The 15,793-nt window shown below is 46.7% G+C and overlaps 1 protein-coding gene across 1 annotated transcript in view; it reads right to left on the reverse strand.

The window, feature by feature from the left end:
* HSPA12B (heat shock protein family A (Hsp70) member 12B) overlaps window positions 1–15,793 on the reverse strand; it is a 239,122-nt gene that overhangs the window by 211,604 nt on the left and 11,725 nt on the right. The window contains exon 2 of the mRNA XM_029594206.1: window positions 2,072–2,133. Coding sequence (XP_029450066.1) covers window positions 2,072–2,114 — 43 coding nt within the window. The 5' untranslated portion in view covers window positions 2,115–2,133. The remainder of the gene's footprint in view (window positions 1–2,071; window positions 2,134–15,793) is intronic.

A 15,793-nucleotide genomic window follows, 5' to 3' on the forward strand; every position in this document is an offset into this window, starting at 1 on the left:
GACCTAATTTAAATACTGAATCGCGCGCACAGGCGAGTGGCCTGTGCGCTTTCCCGTGGACTTTACTGAATCAGCCCGTCAGCTGGATAAACAGCCCGCTAATTTATCCCATATATTCAACATATATCCAGCTATCTTAAATTTAACCAGATAAGTTTATCCAGCTAACTTTAGGGCAGGTCTTTGGGCCAACCAGAGTTAACCGGAAAGTGATCCAGCTAGCTCTGAGTATCTGATTTAGCAGGATAACTTATCTGGCTAACTCAGCTCCTCCCAGTTATTCCCCCAGAATGCTCCTAACTTGTCTGGCTAAATTCTAGCTGGCTAACTTATTTTCCAGCTAGAATTTAGCCTGATAAATGCCCAAATCTTCATTTAGCCAGCTAATTTCTGAGTTATCTTGCTAAATGCTTTAGAATATGGACCTTGGTACTATTAGCAGCGACAGAAGCTATATTTGAAGTACTAAAAAAGCACTTTTAATTTAGCTTCTGCTCTGGGGATTTTTGTATGTAGCAGTGTTTTCCAACCCTCTCCTGGAAGCACTGGGTTTTCAGATTATCCTGCAAGCACTGGGTTTTCAGATTATCCACAATGAATATACATGAGATAGATTTGTATATATTGGAGACTCTGGGTATGCAAATCTGTCTCATGAACATTCATTGTGGAAATCCTGAAAATTTGACTGGCTAGGTCAGGATGGGAAGAGGATAGGAAACACTGCAGCACGCTAATGACTAATGATGTGATAAACATATTGTGCACCTGTATTTTCCAGTGTGTTAAAATATAATGTGCCAGCATACTAGCTAGACAGCACATTTTCCTAAGTCAGGGGCCTTTGTACATAGTGCATTAAGTAATACATAGGCTAACATTTATTACATTGACTCCATAGTCCATGTCCCATTTAACAGTACACTGAACACTCCCATCTATAGGCTTGCTTCTTTTCACAAGGCATAGCTCTAGGGTCTTCTGATCCGGTGCTTGTAGCTGGCAAACTCATACTGCTACACACATACACAAGGGATCCCAGTGTACTCCCTCAGCTTCACTGTTCCAAAGAAATCAGCCTTTGTGAGGCAGGACAATGGTCATAAAACATAAATCTGTTATTTTGTTCTTTAAAATTAGGGGATCAATTCAGCCAATACTCGCAATGACTGAATTTTTTTTTTTTGTACATTAAACTGGCCTTTGTATTTTAAAGAGTTTCTTCACTCAACACATGGATTTTCCTTTAAAAGGAAAAAAATGAGGCGCATATGAAGGACTGTAAGAAACTCAAATTTTTTTTATGCCCTAGCACATTTCATAATGTGTCTTGACCTGCTCTCCTTCCACTGCCAAATTAGAGCTGGTTCAGATACATTTTGGGGCAGCTTTCTGCAGCCATTCCCACCTAGAATCATCCTAGAATGCCTTGGGTAACCAGCATGCTATTCCCCTCCGTAAAATGTAAACAGATCAGTTGACTTTGAAAGGCTGGCACTGCAGCAGCTTAACCCATAATAAAAGGCTTAAAAGAAACTTCAGGATGGTGCAGTGCTCCTCCTCCTATCGTTATGCCTTTGAAAGTTAATGGAGGAGCTGACAGGGGAGGGACATCCTGATTGAATACTAAAATTCTCTAATCACGGATCTAGTTCATTAAGATTGATTTCTAAGGAGATCTGACTCAGGTGCTGAAGGCACCACATCAAGACCCTTCTTGTAGAAGCCTAGTAAAAAGTGGAATGTCCCAGCTGAGCATGAGCAAGTGCCAAGATAAGATCATGCCAGATGGCTAGATGCAGCTGAGGATAAGTTAATGACTGATAGCAAAGGCTTTCAGTGTTTATTTAAAATGATTTCCCTTGGGAGGAGAGACTACAGACAACAGGTGCTTAAGGAAAGCAGCTCTCATGGCAAAACATTCAAGAAAGGCAAAAAGGTACACTCTTCAGAAGCCCACATATAAAATCTATAAAAAGATGATGTTCTTTAGAATTTAACTTTGCACTGTTAGCACTTATAATGCATTTGTTTATGTCTGTCTTTCTTTGCTTACAATAATTCATCTTACCTATCTGAATGGTGTGCATTCTGGAATCTAGAAGGGTTGACATGGTAACATCACCCAGCAGGCTGTAAAACACAAATATTCACAGTAAGGCCAAGGACAACCATATATTACATTGCTTCCGTTGGCATATACTATAATCTAATACCTGAACAAATCTCAGATAAATATATTCAGGGCATGTGTTAATAGTTGAGCTATTGTGCTACTGCCAGATACTGAAAGTGTCATTACTGAGCCTCTGTGGTGTTCATGCTATACTTATATACTGTCTTCTTCTCCAAAAAATGAGATGCAACACAATTTTCAACATGAGAACAACATCCACCACTATAGCATAAAACATCAATATAACATAATAAAGTACTAAATATATCAATAAAGCACAATAAAGCAAGTATAAATAATTAGTTTAGTTTATCTTGATATACTGCCTTTCACAAAATAAATCAAAGCAGTGTACAATAATCTAAAAATATAATAAGACAACACAATAGAACAAATGTCCAATATTTTACATACAATACAAAACAATAATAAAATAAATACAAGATAAGCATGCCTAAACAAAAACAAAATTATTCAGTAGAATAAAACCACTGTTTAATATTACATCTAAAATTAGTGCATTCAATTTATATTAAACGGCTGCTTATTTAACCAGGTTTTGATGCTCTTTCTAAAATTATTATAATTCCTTTCCATTAGAAATCCCTAGGAAGCTGTTGAGCAGTTGATGATGCAGTCATTTCTGTTGCGTCAGAGGTGGACCCTTGGGCTGAGGTGGGGTTGATGCAACCCGTAGGCAAGGACCTAAGGGTCCCCACTGTCAGCAGGTGGAGTGGGCTGAAGCTAGAGGCCGCTGAAACTTCGCCTATACCAGCACTCGTTCCCCTCGGGTTGAGCCTTTGGGTGCCGGGGCCAGCAGGACTTAGGTGGATCTCAAGGTTAGCTAGGAATGGTAGGTGATTCAGCCCAGAGACAGCAGCCGGTAGATGACGTAGTCCTATGCTGGACAGGATTCAGTACTGAAACTTGGGGGCCAAAGGAACAAGTAACTGGAGGCGCTCAAGCAAAGGAAGGCCTAAGCTTTGTAAGTCCACATCCAGAGAATAGGCAAGAAGAGGCGTCACTGACAAGCAAAGATCAGAACCAGCAGCAAGTGGAAGTTGTGGCAAGCAATGTAGAATTCTGGACACAGGAAGGTCTGTAGCATAGTTATTCAAAGCAAGAGTCAGGGCATGGAGAAGGCAGGCGTAGTCAATCAAAGCTATGGTCAGGGCACGGAGAAGGCAGGCGTAGTCAATCAAAGCTATGGTCAGGGCACGGAGAAGGCAGACGTGGTCAGGCGTAGTGGAGGTCCGGAGCTGGAGAGAAGCTGAAGAGTAGTCAGGTGTAGCAATGGTCAAATCCAAGTGTCAGTCCAACACATAGACGAACAGGAATGAGGAGAAAAGGAACTGGGAACCACAGGAAACAGGAACAACACGAAGACACAATTCTAGGATCAGCACGAGTACTCGGAGTATTCAGAGACCTGTTGCAAAGGCAACGCTATGGAGCGAGGCCTGAGCTTTTATACGCTGAAGAGTCTGACGTCAGCATCCGGGTCTGTGGCCAGGTTCCTGCTACGGGCCCTTTAAAGAAACTAGTGATGCGCACATGCACGCCTAGGAAGGGGCGCGGTGCTGGTGGCGGCGTCTCTCCGCGGGTCACGCGGAAAGGCCCGACGAGCAGGGACATCTTGACTGGCAACACTGGGTAGCATAGCAGGATCGGAGGCATTGGAGGGAACCCGAGGTTAGAGCTGGCGGCCCACCGCCGCCAGTGAAGAGGAGCCAGGAGCTGGACTCCATCTGAAAAGGTGAGAGGGCTGCGCTGTGGGGCTGTCGAGGGCAGCACACGTAACAATTTCTGTTAATGTGGTTAGTAATTCAGCTCTATACTGAAACACCAACTTGAGCCCTTCAATTTATTATGTCCTTAGACAGATTTGGGGGCTAGTTTTGATTTTTGAAGCTGAGATTGAAAAACGTTTTGGATTCCATAATCTGGATAGATGCGCCAGAATACACTATGCCATAGGTTAAAAAGCCTGACCTTCTAAAATGTAGATTAACTGTATGAATAAATGGTTAAGTATGGTTCTTGCACTCTTAAATTGATCATTTTACTTATGTCATTGTGTACCTCTGCTGCCGTGTTGCACAGTATCCTTTAAAAAAGGCCTTTCCTCATCACTCTACCTGGACACTTCGGCATTTTGATCACACTTGTAACTAAGTGGCTTGAGCAAACTTTTAGTAAAGGGAGTTTGTGACCTGGGATGCACAAAAATAGTTAAAAATGTAAATCACGCTGTAGACAAATAATCCTAGAAACATAAAAAAATGGCGGATATGAGAAATTTGGGGGGGGGGGAGGGGCAAAGCCTCCTCTAAAATTGCCTGAATCTAAAACGCAGCAGAGGGTGAGATGCACAATTGCAGGTGGACAGAGCCCACCCCACTGCTGATGAAGAGAGGACAGGAGGGGGGCGCAATGTGGTTGACATCAGCGGCAGCTGGCAGGCGAGTCTGGAGATGGGTACTCATCCTGCACGTGGCGCACCTTTAAGCTGGCCAGCACGGGGAACCCGAGAACGTGCTGGGGCCGAGGTGGTATAACTGGGGGAGCAGGAGGGAACTTGGGTCTAGTATTTCTTGAATTCCAGCTATTCCGAGTGTAATTGAAGCTCCTCCCTTTCTTTTGCTGAAGCCTGTCTGTGCTCTTCCACTAGCAGGGCTCTAGGATCAGGAGGGAGAGACGAGAGGTAAGCGTCCTGGACGCTGCTCCATGCCTTCAAAATTTGTGTCATGCTGTTCAAAGTTCCTACTAGGTGGGTACTGGGGAAGAAAAGTGTCCCACTTTCATGGAACCATCCAAAAGGGGTGGTCGGAGGTGGGGGAGCTGAGGCAGGGATAGCGTCTATAGAGCAGCTACGAAAGAGTCCACTGGAGTGGCATGCAGCCTGAGGTATTAATATTCATTTAAAGACTTTGGTCCGTACTGTTGCTTCAAACCCTAATGTTTCTAGCACATTTAACCTCACTGGGAGTAAATGTAAATATAAAATATATTTACTATATAGATTTTCTGCATAATCAAAATGGTGTACGGAGCATACAGGTCCAGGACACGGAGAATTAATCTTGAGCAGGCATGATCTTTCTAAATAAATACTGTATCATGTTTTATGTGGACATTATTTCTGAATTAAAGCTAATATAAGGCAGGGCCCCCAGTGTACTGTGGTAAGGGGGCACAAAATTCTGCTCTTCCCATGGAATTGGCCAGTCTTGGCCAAACAGCCATGGGAGCCCGGGAGTTGGATCATGCCTGGCAGAGACATAGTGGGATATGACATGGTGCACTCTTCTTCCAGTCCCCTCACCCTCGGAAAAAGAAGCATCATTGGTGCTGCCTGCCAGCCACCTCTAGTCTGATACTCTCACTCTCCCTCCATGGCTGGAAAAAGGAGGAGGACCTTGGCCTTGCAGCGCCTCAGGCCGCATCTTCTTCTTCTGCTGATGGCACCTGAATGTCACGCTTTCAACCCCATGATTCAAAGCATGACTCAGGGCCTGGCAGCAGAGGAAGAGGTCATGGCCCAAAGGCATTGGAGGAAAGAAGTGAATAAGTGTAGGGGAGAGAGGAAATGATGAGGGGGAGGGGAGGGGCAGGGGACAGACAGAGAGAGAGAAGGAAGGTCAGAGATGGGATTATGGTGGGAGTTAATGACAATGAGTTGGGGAGAGCGGGAAGGAGGGTGAGGGGATTGTGATGATAGTGAGTGGGGTGGTAATGAAAGAAGAGGAGTGAGTGAGGAGATTGTGTGGTGTTGGGAATCAATGAGAGTAAATTGGGGAGAGAGGGAAGGAGTGTAACGGGATCATGGGAGGAGTGAATGAGAGTGAATGAAGGGATTGTGGAGGAGGGGGCATGATCAAGGGAGGATAAGGAGTTTGGGGAGAGGGACGTATACCAGGGAAGGTGAAGGGAACCGGAGGGGGGGGGGAAGTGGACAACAGACAGTGAGAAGATGGAGAAGAGAGGTGAAGAAGGAAGAGTAAGTTGATAGGGTCGAAGGGCAGTGAATGAGGGAAAGGGATGGGGGCAGTGAAGGAGAGTGAGGGGACAGGATGAATGGAAGAGTAGAGGGAGGGGAGGAAGTGGAGGGGAGGAAGTGGAGAGGAGGAAGTGAGGGGAGGAAGTGGAGGGGAGGAAGGGATCGTGTTATTCTTGTATTACCACTTGGGTAACATTTTTTATCAAGTGGGATATTAAGTTTTGATAAATGAAATGAAATAAATGAAATTGCACTTGTGCCCACCATATACAGTATTACTATGGTGCTCGAGTAATTTCTCTTTTTTTTACCAGTACTTTCTTATGTCTTAACGGAGTTTGCTCGTTTCTTTGTTCAATTCTAACTCATTGTGTTTATGTCCCATAGGTAATTTTTTTAAATACATCTTTCATTTATGTAAAAACTGTTGTGTGCTCCGTCTGTGCCCAGCCCGCGCATGGGCCTGCTCACTTCGCTAGCCAGTCTGCAATTTATGGGTCGGCCTCCCCAGCGGCAGTTGCGAACTCCTCCAGGCTTCGGTGTCCCGCGGTGGTGGTCGCTGGGCCTTCCACTGCACACCAGGCCTCACGCCAAAGTTTGGCGTCCCCAGTGGCGTTGGGCACGCCCCTATGCACGCACGCATGTGGACCGCCCGGCCTCTTGTAGGGCCAGGGACGGGTCCTAGCTCCGTGGCTCGCCCTGATTGAACGTACAATTTAAGGAAGTCCCTGCCTGTACTTCCTTGCCTTGGCAATCGGATAAGCACTGTAAGTCTACTAGTTTGACTCGGCATTCACAGTTTTGTTCCAGTCTTGTTCCAGTCTTGTTTCAGCATCCTTCTGTTCCAGCGTCTGTCTGTCCTGTCTCCACAGGTAGTACCCTCGGACTGTCTCTCTGGTAGTGACCTCGGCCTGCTCCTTGACCATTCTGTTCACAGCCTGGATCCTGACCTCTGCCTGCCTTGTGACCTTGTCTGACCTCTGGAGCCTGACCCCTGCTTCGTTGACTACTTCTCGGACTAATCCTCGGATTCTGATCCCGGCTGCCATTGACTACGTTTCCTGATTCTGGCTTTGTCCCTTGCCTTGTCATCGCCTACACTGTACTGGCCTTCCTTGCTCCTCCTTCCTTGCTCCTCCCTTGCTGTTCATGGGCATGCCTCTCTACTACCTCTCCTGGAGACCCTGTAAGGCCCACCTAAGTCCAAGTGGTCTGGGTCCCTATGGGCTTCCAGTGGTGAAGCTCTTTCAAGCATCTGTCTCCTCCTGTGCTCCACCCCCTGGGGGCAGGTGCTTCCTGGTCCCTACCAGGGAGCCACTCTCCACTGCTCCAGGACAAGGGTCCACCTCCAAGCGCAGCAGATTGCTAAGGCCATGGACTCTGTGGAGTCTCCGGCCTCCAGGGCCCTACCGGGTTTGGCCGCCACAGTCCAAGAACATCCCAGAGCTTTGGAATCGCTAGCCTCTTCAGTGGAAGAGCTTTGTTGCCAGCTGTGAGATACTGCCCTAGCCAATCCTGTGGGTCTATTGGCCTCTATGCTACCCAAAGCATCGTTGGCGCTCCCTGCACCTCCTCGATACAACGGAAACCCACGCTCCTTTCGTGGCTTCCTCAATCAGTGCTTCATGCAATTTGCACTGCAACCCTCCTTGTTCCTGGAGGAAACCACTAAAGTGACCTTCATCCTTTCCCGCCTAGAAGGGAAGGCTCTGCATGGGCCTCTCCATTATGGGAACGCTCTGATCCCATGCTTTCCAAGCTTTCTGAGTTTGTTGCTCTCTTCAAGCAGACTTTCAGAGACCCAGGCCACCAAGCTGTAGCCAGCCATAATCTACTCTACCTCCGTCAAGGGTCACGGACCCTCTCAGAGTATACGGTGGAATTCAGGACCCTGGCTACTGAGCTCGGGTGGCAAGAAGATTGTCTGCAAGCCATTGTCCTAGATGGACTCTCCAGTGCTCTCAAAGATGAACTCTCTGACTGTGAGATACCCACGTCTATAGAGGACTTGATTTCCCTCACCGGGAAGATCGACCATCGTCTCCAGCAAAGGCGCCTCCTACACCCAGTCCCATGCATGCCCAGAGTCCTCCAGTCAAGACTCCATCACCACCACCTCCTCCCATGGTGGAACCTATGGAGGTGAACCGTGGGTGACTGTCTCCGACCAAACGTCTCCGTCGGAGGAAGGAGGGTCTTTACCTTTTCCGGTCATCCAGAAAACTGCAACGCCTGAGCCCGGTGGGGGTCCCGAGCTTAGGCGCTACTGTCACCAGCCCCCAATTCCTGCTTCCAGTCTTTCTGGGCATCAAGGCCCAATTCTTCGCTACCACTTCTCTTGTTGATACAGGAGCAAGTGGCAGCTTCGTCATGGATGACATTGTCAAATTTCTGAACATTCCTCTTCAGCCATTAGATGTGAGCCTTTGCATCGCCTCCATTCAAGGAGAACATCTTTCAGAACTCATCACCCATCGAATAGTGGCTGTCTGTCTTACTGTGGGCACTCTCCACGAGGAGGAGATGTCCTTCTATGTGTTAAAACATTCTATCTAATTTTAAACTTTATTAATTTTTCATTAATGATATACATCATGAATAAAGGAAAATATGTATTCCAACACAATATGGACATTCATAATAATCATACATACCCATCATTATTACTGTTGTTACATATACCATAAATGGAGGAGACCAATAACCAAAATAAATATCCATAAATTCAACAGCAATTATTATTCTCTATAAATTTTTATAAAGAAAACTTCTATAAGAGAAGGAAGGGCTTGGTAATTTCCTTATTGGACTATCTCATTTGATACTGCTACCTGACTTTTATCAACCAAAAAAGTTTCTAGGTGTGTAGGATCTAAAAATGCAAACCTATTACCTTTATAGTTAATACAACATACACAAGGGTATTTCAGGAAAAAAGTTGCACCAATTGCAAGTACTCGTGCTTTCAGTGACAAAAAATATTTTCTTCTGGCTTGTGTGGTTCTAGCCACATCAGGAAACATTTGCATTTTATATCCACAAAATAATAAATCCTTTGATCTAAAAACCCTTTTAAACAAATACTCCTTATCTTGTTCTGCCAAGAATGATATAAATAGAGTAGCTCTTTTTTCAACAATATCAATTGACTCCTCTAAGAAGGTCGAAATTCCCGGAGAAGGTATTACTTCTCCTTTTGCTTTTTGAATATCATTATCTCTAGATAGTTTTTTTTCTATATAATATATCTTAGAGATCTTAGGAATTTCTTCATCTTGATACAATAAAGACTCTTTCAAAAATTTTTTAAACATCTCCCAAGGAGATAAAAGTCGAGTAATAGGAAAATTTATAATTCTCATATTTTTAGACCTCATTAAATTTTCAACATATTCAACTTCCTTATGTATCATGATACTATCCTTTATAAAGACATTTTCAGAGTCCTGAATCAACTGCATTTTATTTGTCATAGTTACTATATCTTTATCATGCTTATCTACCTTTTTTACCAACTCGTCAATTAGACCTTTATTAACGTTTGTGGCTGTTACTAATGATTCATTCATCTTTATAACATTATTGTCAAGTTTTAGTATCATTCGACCAAGATCAGCCATAGTAACATTGTCCGGCAAAATCACCGGGCTAATGTTAGTGTCTACATACACTGGAGGAACAATTTGTGTTTCAGTCTTAGGAAAATTAAAATTCTCAGTCCGGAGAGGTAGTGGATGTGTACTAACATCCGTACCTCCCTGTACTGGTCCTACCAGTTCCGTGGATGTCCCGGGTGATGAATTCACTCTTGGCTGCATTGGTGGTGATTGTCCTTCGCCAGGACTAAGGGAGATTAAAGAAGAACCTCCCGATCTGTCCTCTCGCGGCGTTTCCAACAGTCTCACGACGTGTTGGTCCATGGGACCTGTGCGATGTATTTGCACTGGTGAGGAGGTTAAGACGATTCTCGCTTTCCGTTTCTTGCCCATCAGGTAGAGATAAAAGAACAAGGCCGGCCACCGGCCTTCTCCGGCCTAAGCCGACCAAAGCCGCGCGCCCCTTCGGCGTGCGCGGCTTAGGCGACGCGCCGGCGGCAGCGGGGCACCGCCCTTCCGCCGATTTTATACCGGAAGGGTCCTCAACTCGCGGAGCGCGGGAGGTCTGTAGCTTGCCTGCACTGATTCTTTCTCGGGTAAGCCGGGGCAGAGGGAAGCAGGCAGCGCTTTCCCCTGCTTGGATCTCTGCTCAGCAACCGGATGGCTCGAGAGGGGGCGAGTCCCTCCTTCCTTCTCTTCCACGCTCTCCCCACTCAGGCAGCGCCCTTCCGCCGATTTTATACCGGAAGGGTCCTCAACTCGCGGAGCGCGGGAGGTCTGTAGCTTGCCTGCACTGATTCTTTCTCGGGTAAGCCGGGGCAGAGGGAAGCAGGCAGCGCTTTCCCCTGCTTGGATCTCTGCTCAGCAACCGGATGGCTCGAGAGGGGGCGAGTCCCTCCTTCCTTCTCTTCCACGCTCTCCCCACTCAGGCAGCGCCCTTCCGCCGATTTTATACCGGAAGGGTCCTCAACTCGCGGAGCGCGGGAGGTCTGTAGCTTGCCTGCACTGATTCTTTCTCGGGTAAGCCGGGGCAGAGGGAAGCAGGCAGCGCTTTCCCCTGCTTGGATCTCTGCTCAGCAACCGGAAAGCTCGAGAGGGGGCGAGTCCCTCCTTCCTTCTCTTCCACGCTCTCCCCCGTGTTAAAACATTCTATACATCCAGTCATCCTGGGGCTGCCCTGGCTCCAGGTCCATGAACCCCAGTTCGACTAGCATGCCCTGCAGTTGGTGCAGTGGGGTTCCAAATGCCTGAATACATGTCTATGTCAAGTATCTTCAGAAGTCTCTGTCTTGAAGTCTACCACCATATCTGGTTTGCCTACCCAGTATATTGAGTTCGAAGATGTCTTCTGGAAGCAGAAAGCGGGCACTTTGTCTCCATTACGCAAGTTCAATTGCTCCAGAGAACTTCTGCCGGGCACGACACCTCTCAAGGGCAGAACTTATCCATTGTCTTGTCCAGAAACTCTAGCCATGTCTGAGTACATCAAAGAGAACTTAGAAAAAGGATTCATTCGTCCCTCTGTTTCTCCCACTGAAGCGGGCTTTTTCTTTGTCAAGAAAAAGGATGGCAGTTTATGCCCTTGTATTGACTACAGAGGGCTCAACACTATAACCCACAAAGACTGGTACCCTCTGCCCCTTATCAGTGAGCTGTTTGACCGCCTTCAAGGGGCACGGGTCTTCACCAAGTTTGATCTGAGAGGTGCGTACAATCTGGTACGCATCCAATCTGGAGATATCTGGAAAACGGCATTCAACACGAGGGATGGTTACTATGAATATATTGTGATGCCCTTTGGGTTATGCAATGCCCCAGCGGTCTTTCAACGCCTTATGAATGAAATCCTCCGAGACCTCTTATACTCATTCGTAGTCGTATATCTTGACGACATCCTGATCTTTTCCAAAGACCTTGAATCCCATCGAGATCATATTTGGATCATTCTCCAAAGTCTAAGAAAAAAATCACCTTTATGCCAAGTTAGAAAAGTGCCTCTTCGAGCAAAATTGCTTACCCTTCCTAGGATATATCATAACTGATCGAGGCTTCTCCAAGGATCCAGATAAGGTCCAGGGGATCCAAGACTGGCCCCAGCCAGTAGGCCTACAGGCCTTACACCGTTTCCTTGGCATTACTAATTATTACAGGAACTTCATTGCCAATTATTCTACCCTAGCTGCTCTGCTTTCCGCCATGACCAAGAAAGGGGCTAATACTTGTGTGTGGACTCCCAAAGCACAAGCCGCCTTTCAGATGCTCAAAGAAGCATTCTGTTCCGCTCCTTGTCTTCAACATCCAGACCCAAGACGCCCATTCGTCATCGAAGTCCATGCCTCTGCAATTGGAGCAGGAGCCGTCTTAAGTCAGTTTTCTCCAAAGGATAAATTGATACCTTGTTCATTCTACTCACACAAGTTCTCTCCTACAGAGCAGCACTACACTGTTGGTGACCGAGAACTTCTAGCCTTCAAGTTGGTGCTCCAAGAGTGGTGCCCCTGGTTGGAAGGGGCGCAACATAAATTTACCATTTTCACTGACCATAAGAATCTTGAGCACCTTAAAAAAGCTCAACTCTTGAATCCTAGACAAGTCCGATGGGCGCTCTTCTTTGAACAGTTCAATTTCATTCTACGTTATCGCCCAGCTTCCAAGAACCTCTGTGCTGATGCACTATCAAGATCCTTCGAACCAGAGAATGTTCCTGATGTTTCCAGACACATCATAGATCCTGCCTGCGTATCCCTTGCTGTGACCAATACAGTTCCAGTTGGGAAAACCGTCGTTCCACATAGGGCCCATGATTTCAAGTTGGCGGGACACCCGGGTTGTACCAGGACCCTAGAGATGTTGCAGAGATATTATTGGTGCAAGGCTCTTGTAACTATGTAGATTCATGTCCCATCTGCGCCCAACAGAAGCCACCTACCAGATGGCCTTGGGGCCTACTCCAACCGCTTCCAGCACCTACCAAGCCATGGTCCAGCATCTCAACGGGCATCTTCACAGACCTGCCTCTGTCCCAGAACAATACCGTAATCTGGGTCATCATCGACCCTTTTTCGAAAATGGATCACTTCATTCCCCTGCCACCTCCCATCGGCCCCAGAACTAGCCAAGTTGTTCCTGAAACACATTTTCCATCTCCATGGACTCCCAAAGGAAATTATATCCGACCGAGGACCACAGTTTGTCGCCAGGTACTGGCGCTCTTTATGCAAAAAGTTTAGCAATAGGCTGACGTGAAATTCAAGGCTATCACCCACAGGCCAATGGTCAAGCTGAAAGGAGAAACCAGACCTTGAAAACATTCGTTCGTTCCTATGTGAATGAGCAACAGGGCAACTCGTCTGATCTGTTACCCTGGGCTGAGCTGTTGCATAATACCCGCGTCACTGCTGCCACCGATGTATCTCTGTTCTCCATGCTATTTGGACGACAACCTCGGCTGCCACTTCCAGTTCCTCTGACTGTTCCTTCTCCAGCTGCACAATTCATGACCCACACCATTCACCAGGTGTGGAATCAGGTCAAAGAATGCCCTACCCAGGCCGCTGAGTGCTCCAAGTGCACTTCTGATGCCCATAGATGTCCCGCTCCACTCTTCTGTCCTGGTCAGAAGGTGTGGTTAAGCACCCAACACTTAAGGTTGAGACTCCCTTCTCATCGCCTGGCTCCCAAGTACATCGGCCCATTTCCAGTGCTTCAAAGAGTGGGAGCAGTGTCTTATCAACTTCAGCTACCTCATGCCATGGATATCCACAACACATTCCATGTCTCTCTGTTGAAGCCTTTGATCCTCTCCTGGCCCTCTCGTAGAGATCTTTCACCTCTGCAGATCTCTACCGAACCAGACTCGTCACTCCAGATAAGAGAGGTCCTTGACATCCGTCGGCATTGAGGCAGATGGGAATACCTCTTAGCCTGGGATGGTTGTGGGGCTGAGGAGAACTCATGGGAACCATCCCACAACATTCTTGACAAACAGCTCCTCAAGACTTGGCAGCTGCGAACTCCTCCAGGCCTCGGTGTCCCATGGTGGCGGTCGCCGGGTCTTCCACTGCACACCAGGCCTCACGCCAGAGTTCGGCGTCCCTAGTGGTATTGGCCACACCCCTATGTGCGCGCACAGACCGCGGGCCTCTTGTAGGGCCAGAGGTGGGTCCTAGCTCCGCGGCGTGCCCTGATTGAACGTACGATATAAGGAAGTCCCTGCTTGGACTTCCTTGCCTTGGCAATTGGGTCGGCACTGTAAGTGTACTAGTTTGCCTCCATGTTCGGTCTTGTTCCAGCCTCATTCCAGTGTCCTACTTTTCCAGCGTCCTACTGTTCCAGCCTCTCCAGTATCCTGTTCCAGCGTCTTTCTGTTCCAGCATCTGTCTGTCCTGTTTCCCCAGGTAGTACCCTCGGCCTTCTCCTTGACCATTCTGTTTGCCTGGATCCTGACCTCTGCCTGCCTTGTGACCTCGTCTGACCTCTGGAACCTGACCCCTGCTTTGTTGACTACTCCTCGGACTGATCATCAGATTCTGACTCCGGCTGCCATGGCCACGTCTCCTGATTCTGGCCTTGTCGCTTGTCTTGTACTGGCCTTCCTTGCTCCTCCTGAACTACAGCCTAGAGTCTGCCCGCACTCCCTTGCTGTTCATGGGCACGCCTCTCTACTACCTCTTCGGGAGACCCTGCAAGGCCCACCTAAGTCCAAGCGACCCGGGTCCCTATGGGATTCCAGTGGTGAAGCTCTTCCTAACCTCTGTCTTCCTGTGCTCTGCCCCCTGGGGGCAGGTGCTTCCTGGTCCCTACCAGGGAGCCATTCTCTACTGCTCCAGGACAAGGATCCACCTCCAAATGCAACAAAAACAATACGTAATAACTGCTAAAGATAACAGAATATAAAACATATGAGCAATAGGACTGACTGAAAACATCAAAATGTTTTCTGATTCTTTTTGGTTACCTGGTGGTGCAACAGAGGACTGCAGTATAGAATTATAAACCTCAGGATTCCAGTTTGATTCTACTGTCCACAACTTCCTGTGGACCTAGAGCAAGTCATCTAAGTTGTACCAAACATTAGATAATAAGGGACGTCTTGCAGTTTCAATGCTAGTGCTGTACACTGCCATGCAGATGACTTGAGATTGATTTCCTAGCCTAGCTTCTGCTGCTTGGGGTAGTTGGAGGGAAGGGAGTGCAAATCATTGCGCAATGGTAACACCTGATCATCAGGCTTCCATCATGTCTCATCTGTATTTCTTCATTAGATTATGAGCTCCACAGAACAGGGTGTGTTTATTATGAGTTCCATATTTAGATGCTGGGTGGCGAGCAAAATTAGCCAGATAACTTATCCGGCTGCTGGCCTATTTTGTGATGTTGAATATGTCCAGTTATGTCAAAGTTCCCTGGATAAGTTTATCTGGCTAAATTTAGGCCTGTTCTTCATCTGAAAATTGGCATTAATATGGCTAATTTAGCCAGATAGCTGGCTATGTATCAGAATGCCCAGACCCCACTCCTGAGCTAGCTGGATAACATTTTAGCTGGAAAAACTGGCCTTTGGTCCTTATCCAGAGACTATTGCTGCAATGAATGAGCTGAATGTTGGGAGGATCATAAAATGGGGGGAAAACCCTGGATAGTTGTGATCATTGTTTATTAAAATGCACGTACTTATAAAATAGTAAGCATGGATTATATAAATGTGAAATAAATTGTATGTACTTTATATACTGATGGCACTATGCAAATAAATATTACTTAATATTTATTGCTGTCATAAGCAGGAAGACACTGTTTCCAAACACACACTGGGTTGAAAAACTTAGCAAGACAGAGTTCACTTTTAATGCTTGTGGCTACCTGCCATAGAGGAATACGCACAATGCACAAATTGGCCAGATGCAGCATTTTTTTCAATGACTAACCAGTTCTCTTGGTGAGTCATGCACACAGTTGTTTCCCCAAGCTAGCTCTTATTCATTGTGCTTTTTTGACTGCTTTCTGTTTTTTATAAAAAAA

This window comes from Rhinatrema bivittatum, chromosome 1, assembly GCF_901001135.1.
Source record: "Rhinatrema bivittatum chromosome 1, aRhiBiv1.1, whole genome shotgun sequence".
Classification (NCBI taxonomy): Eukaryota; Metazoa; Chordata; class Amphibia; order Gymnophiona; family Rhinatrematidae; genus Rhinatrema; species Rhinatrema bivittatum.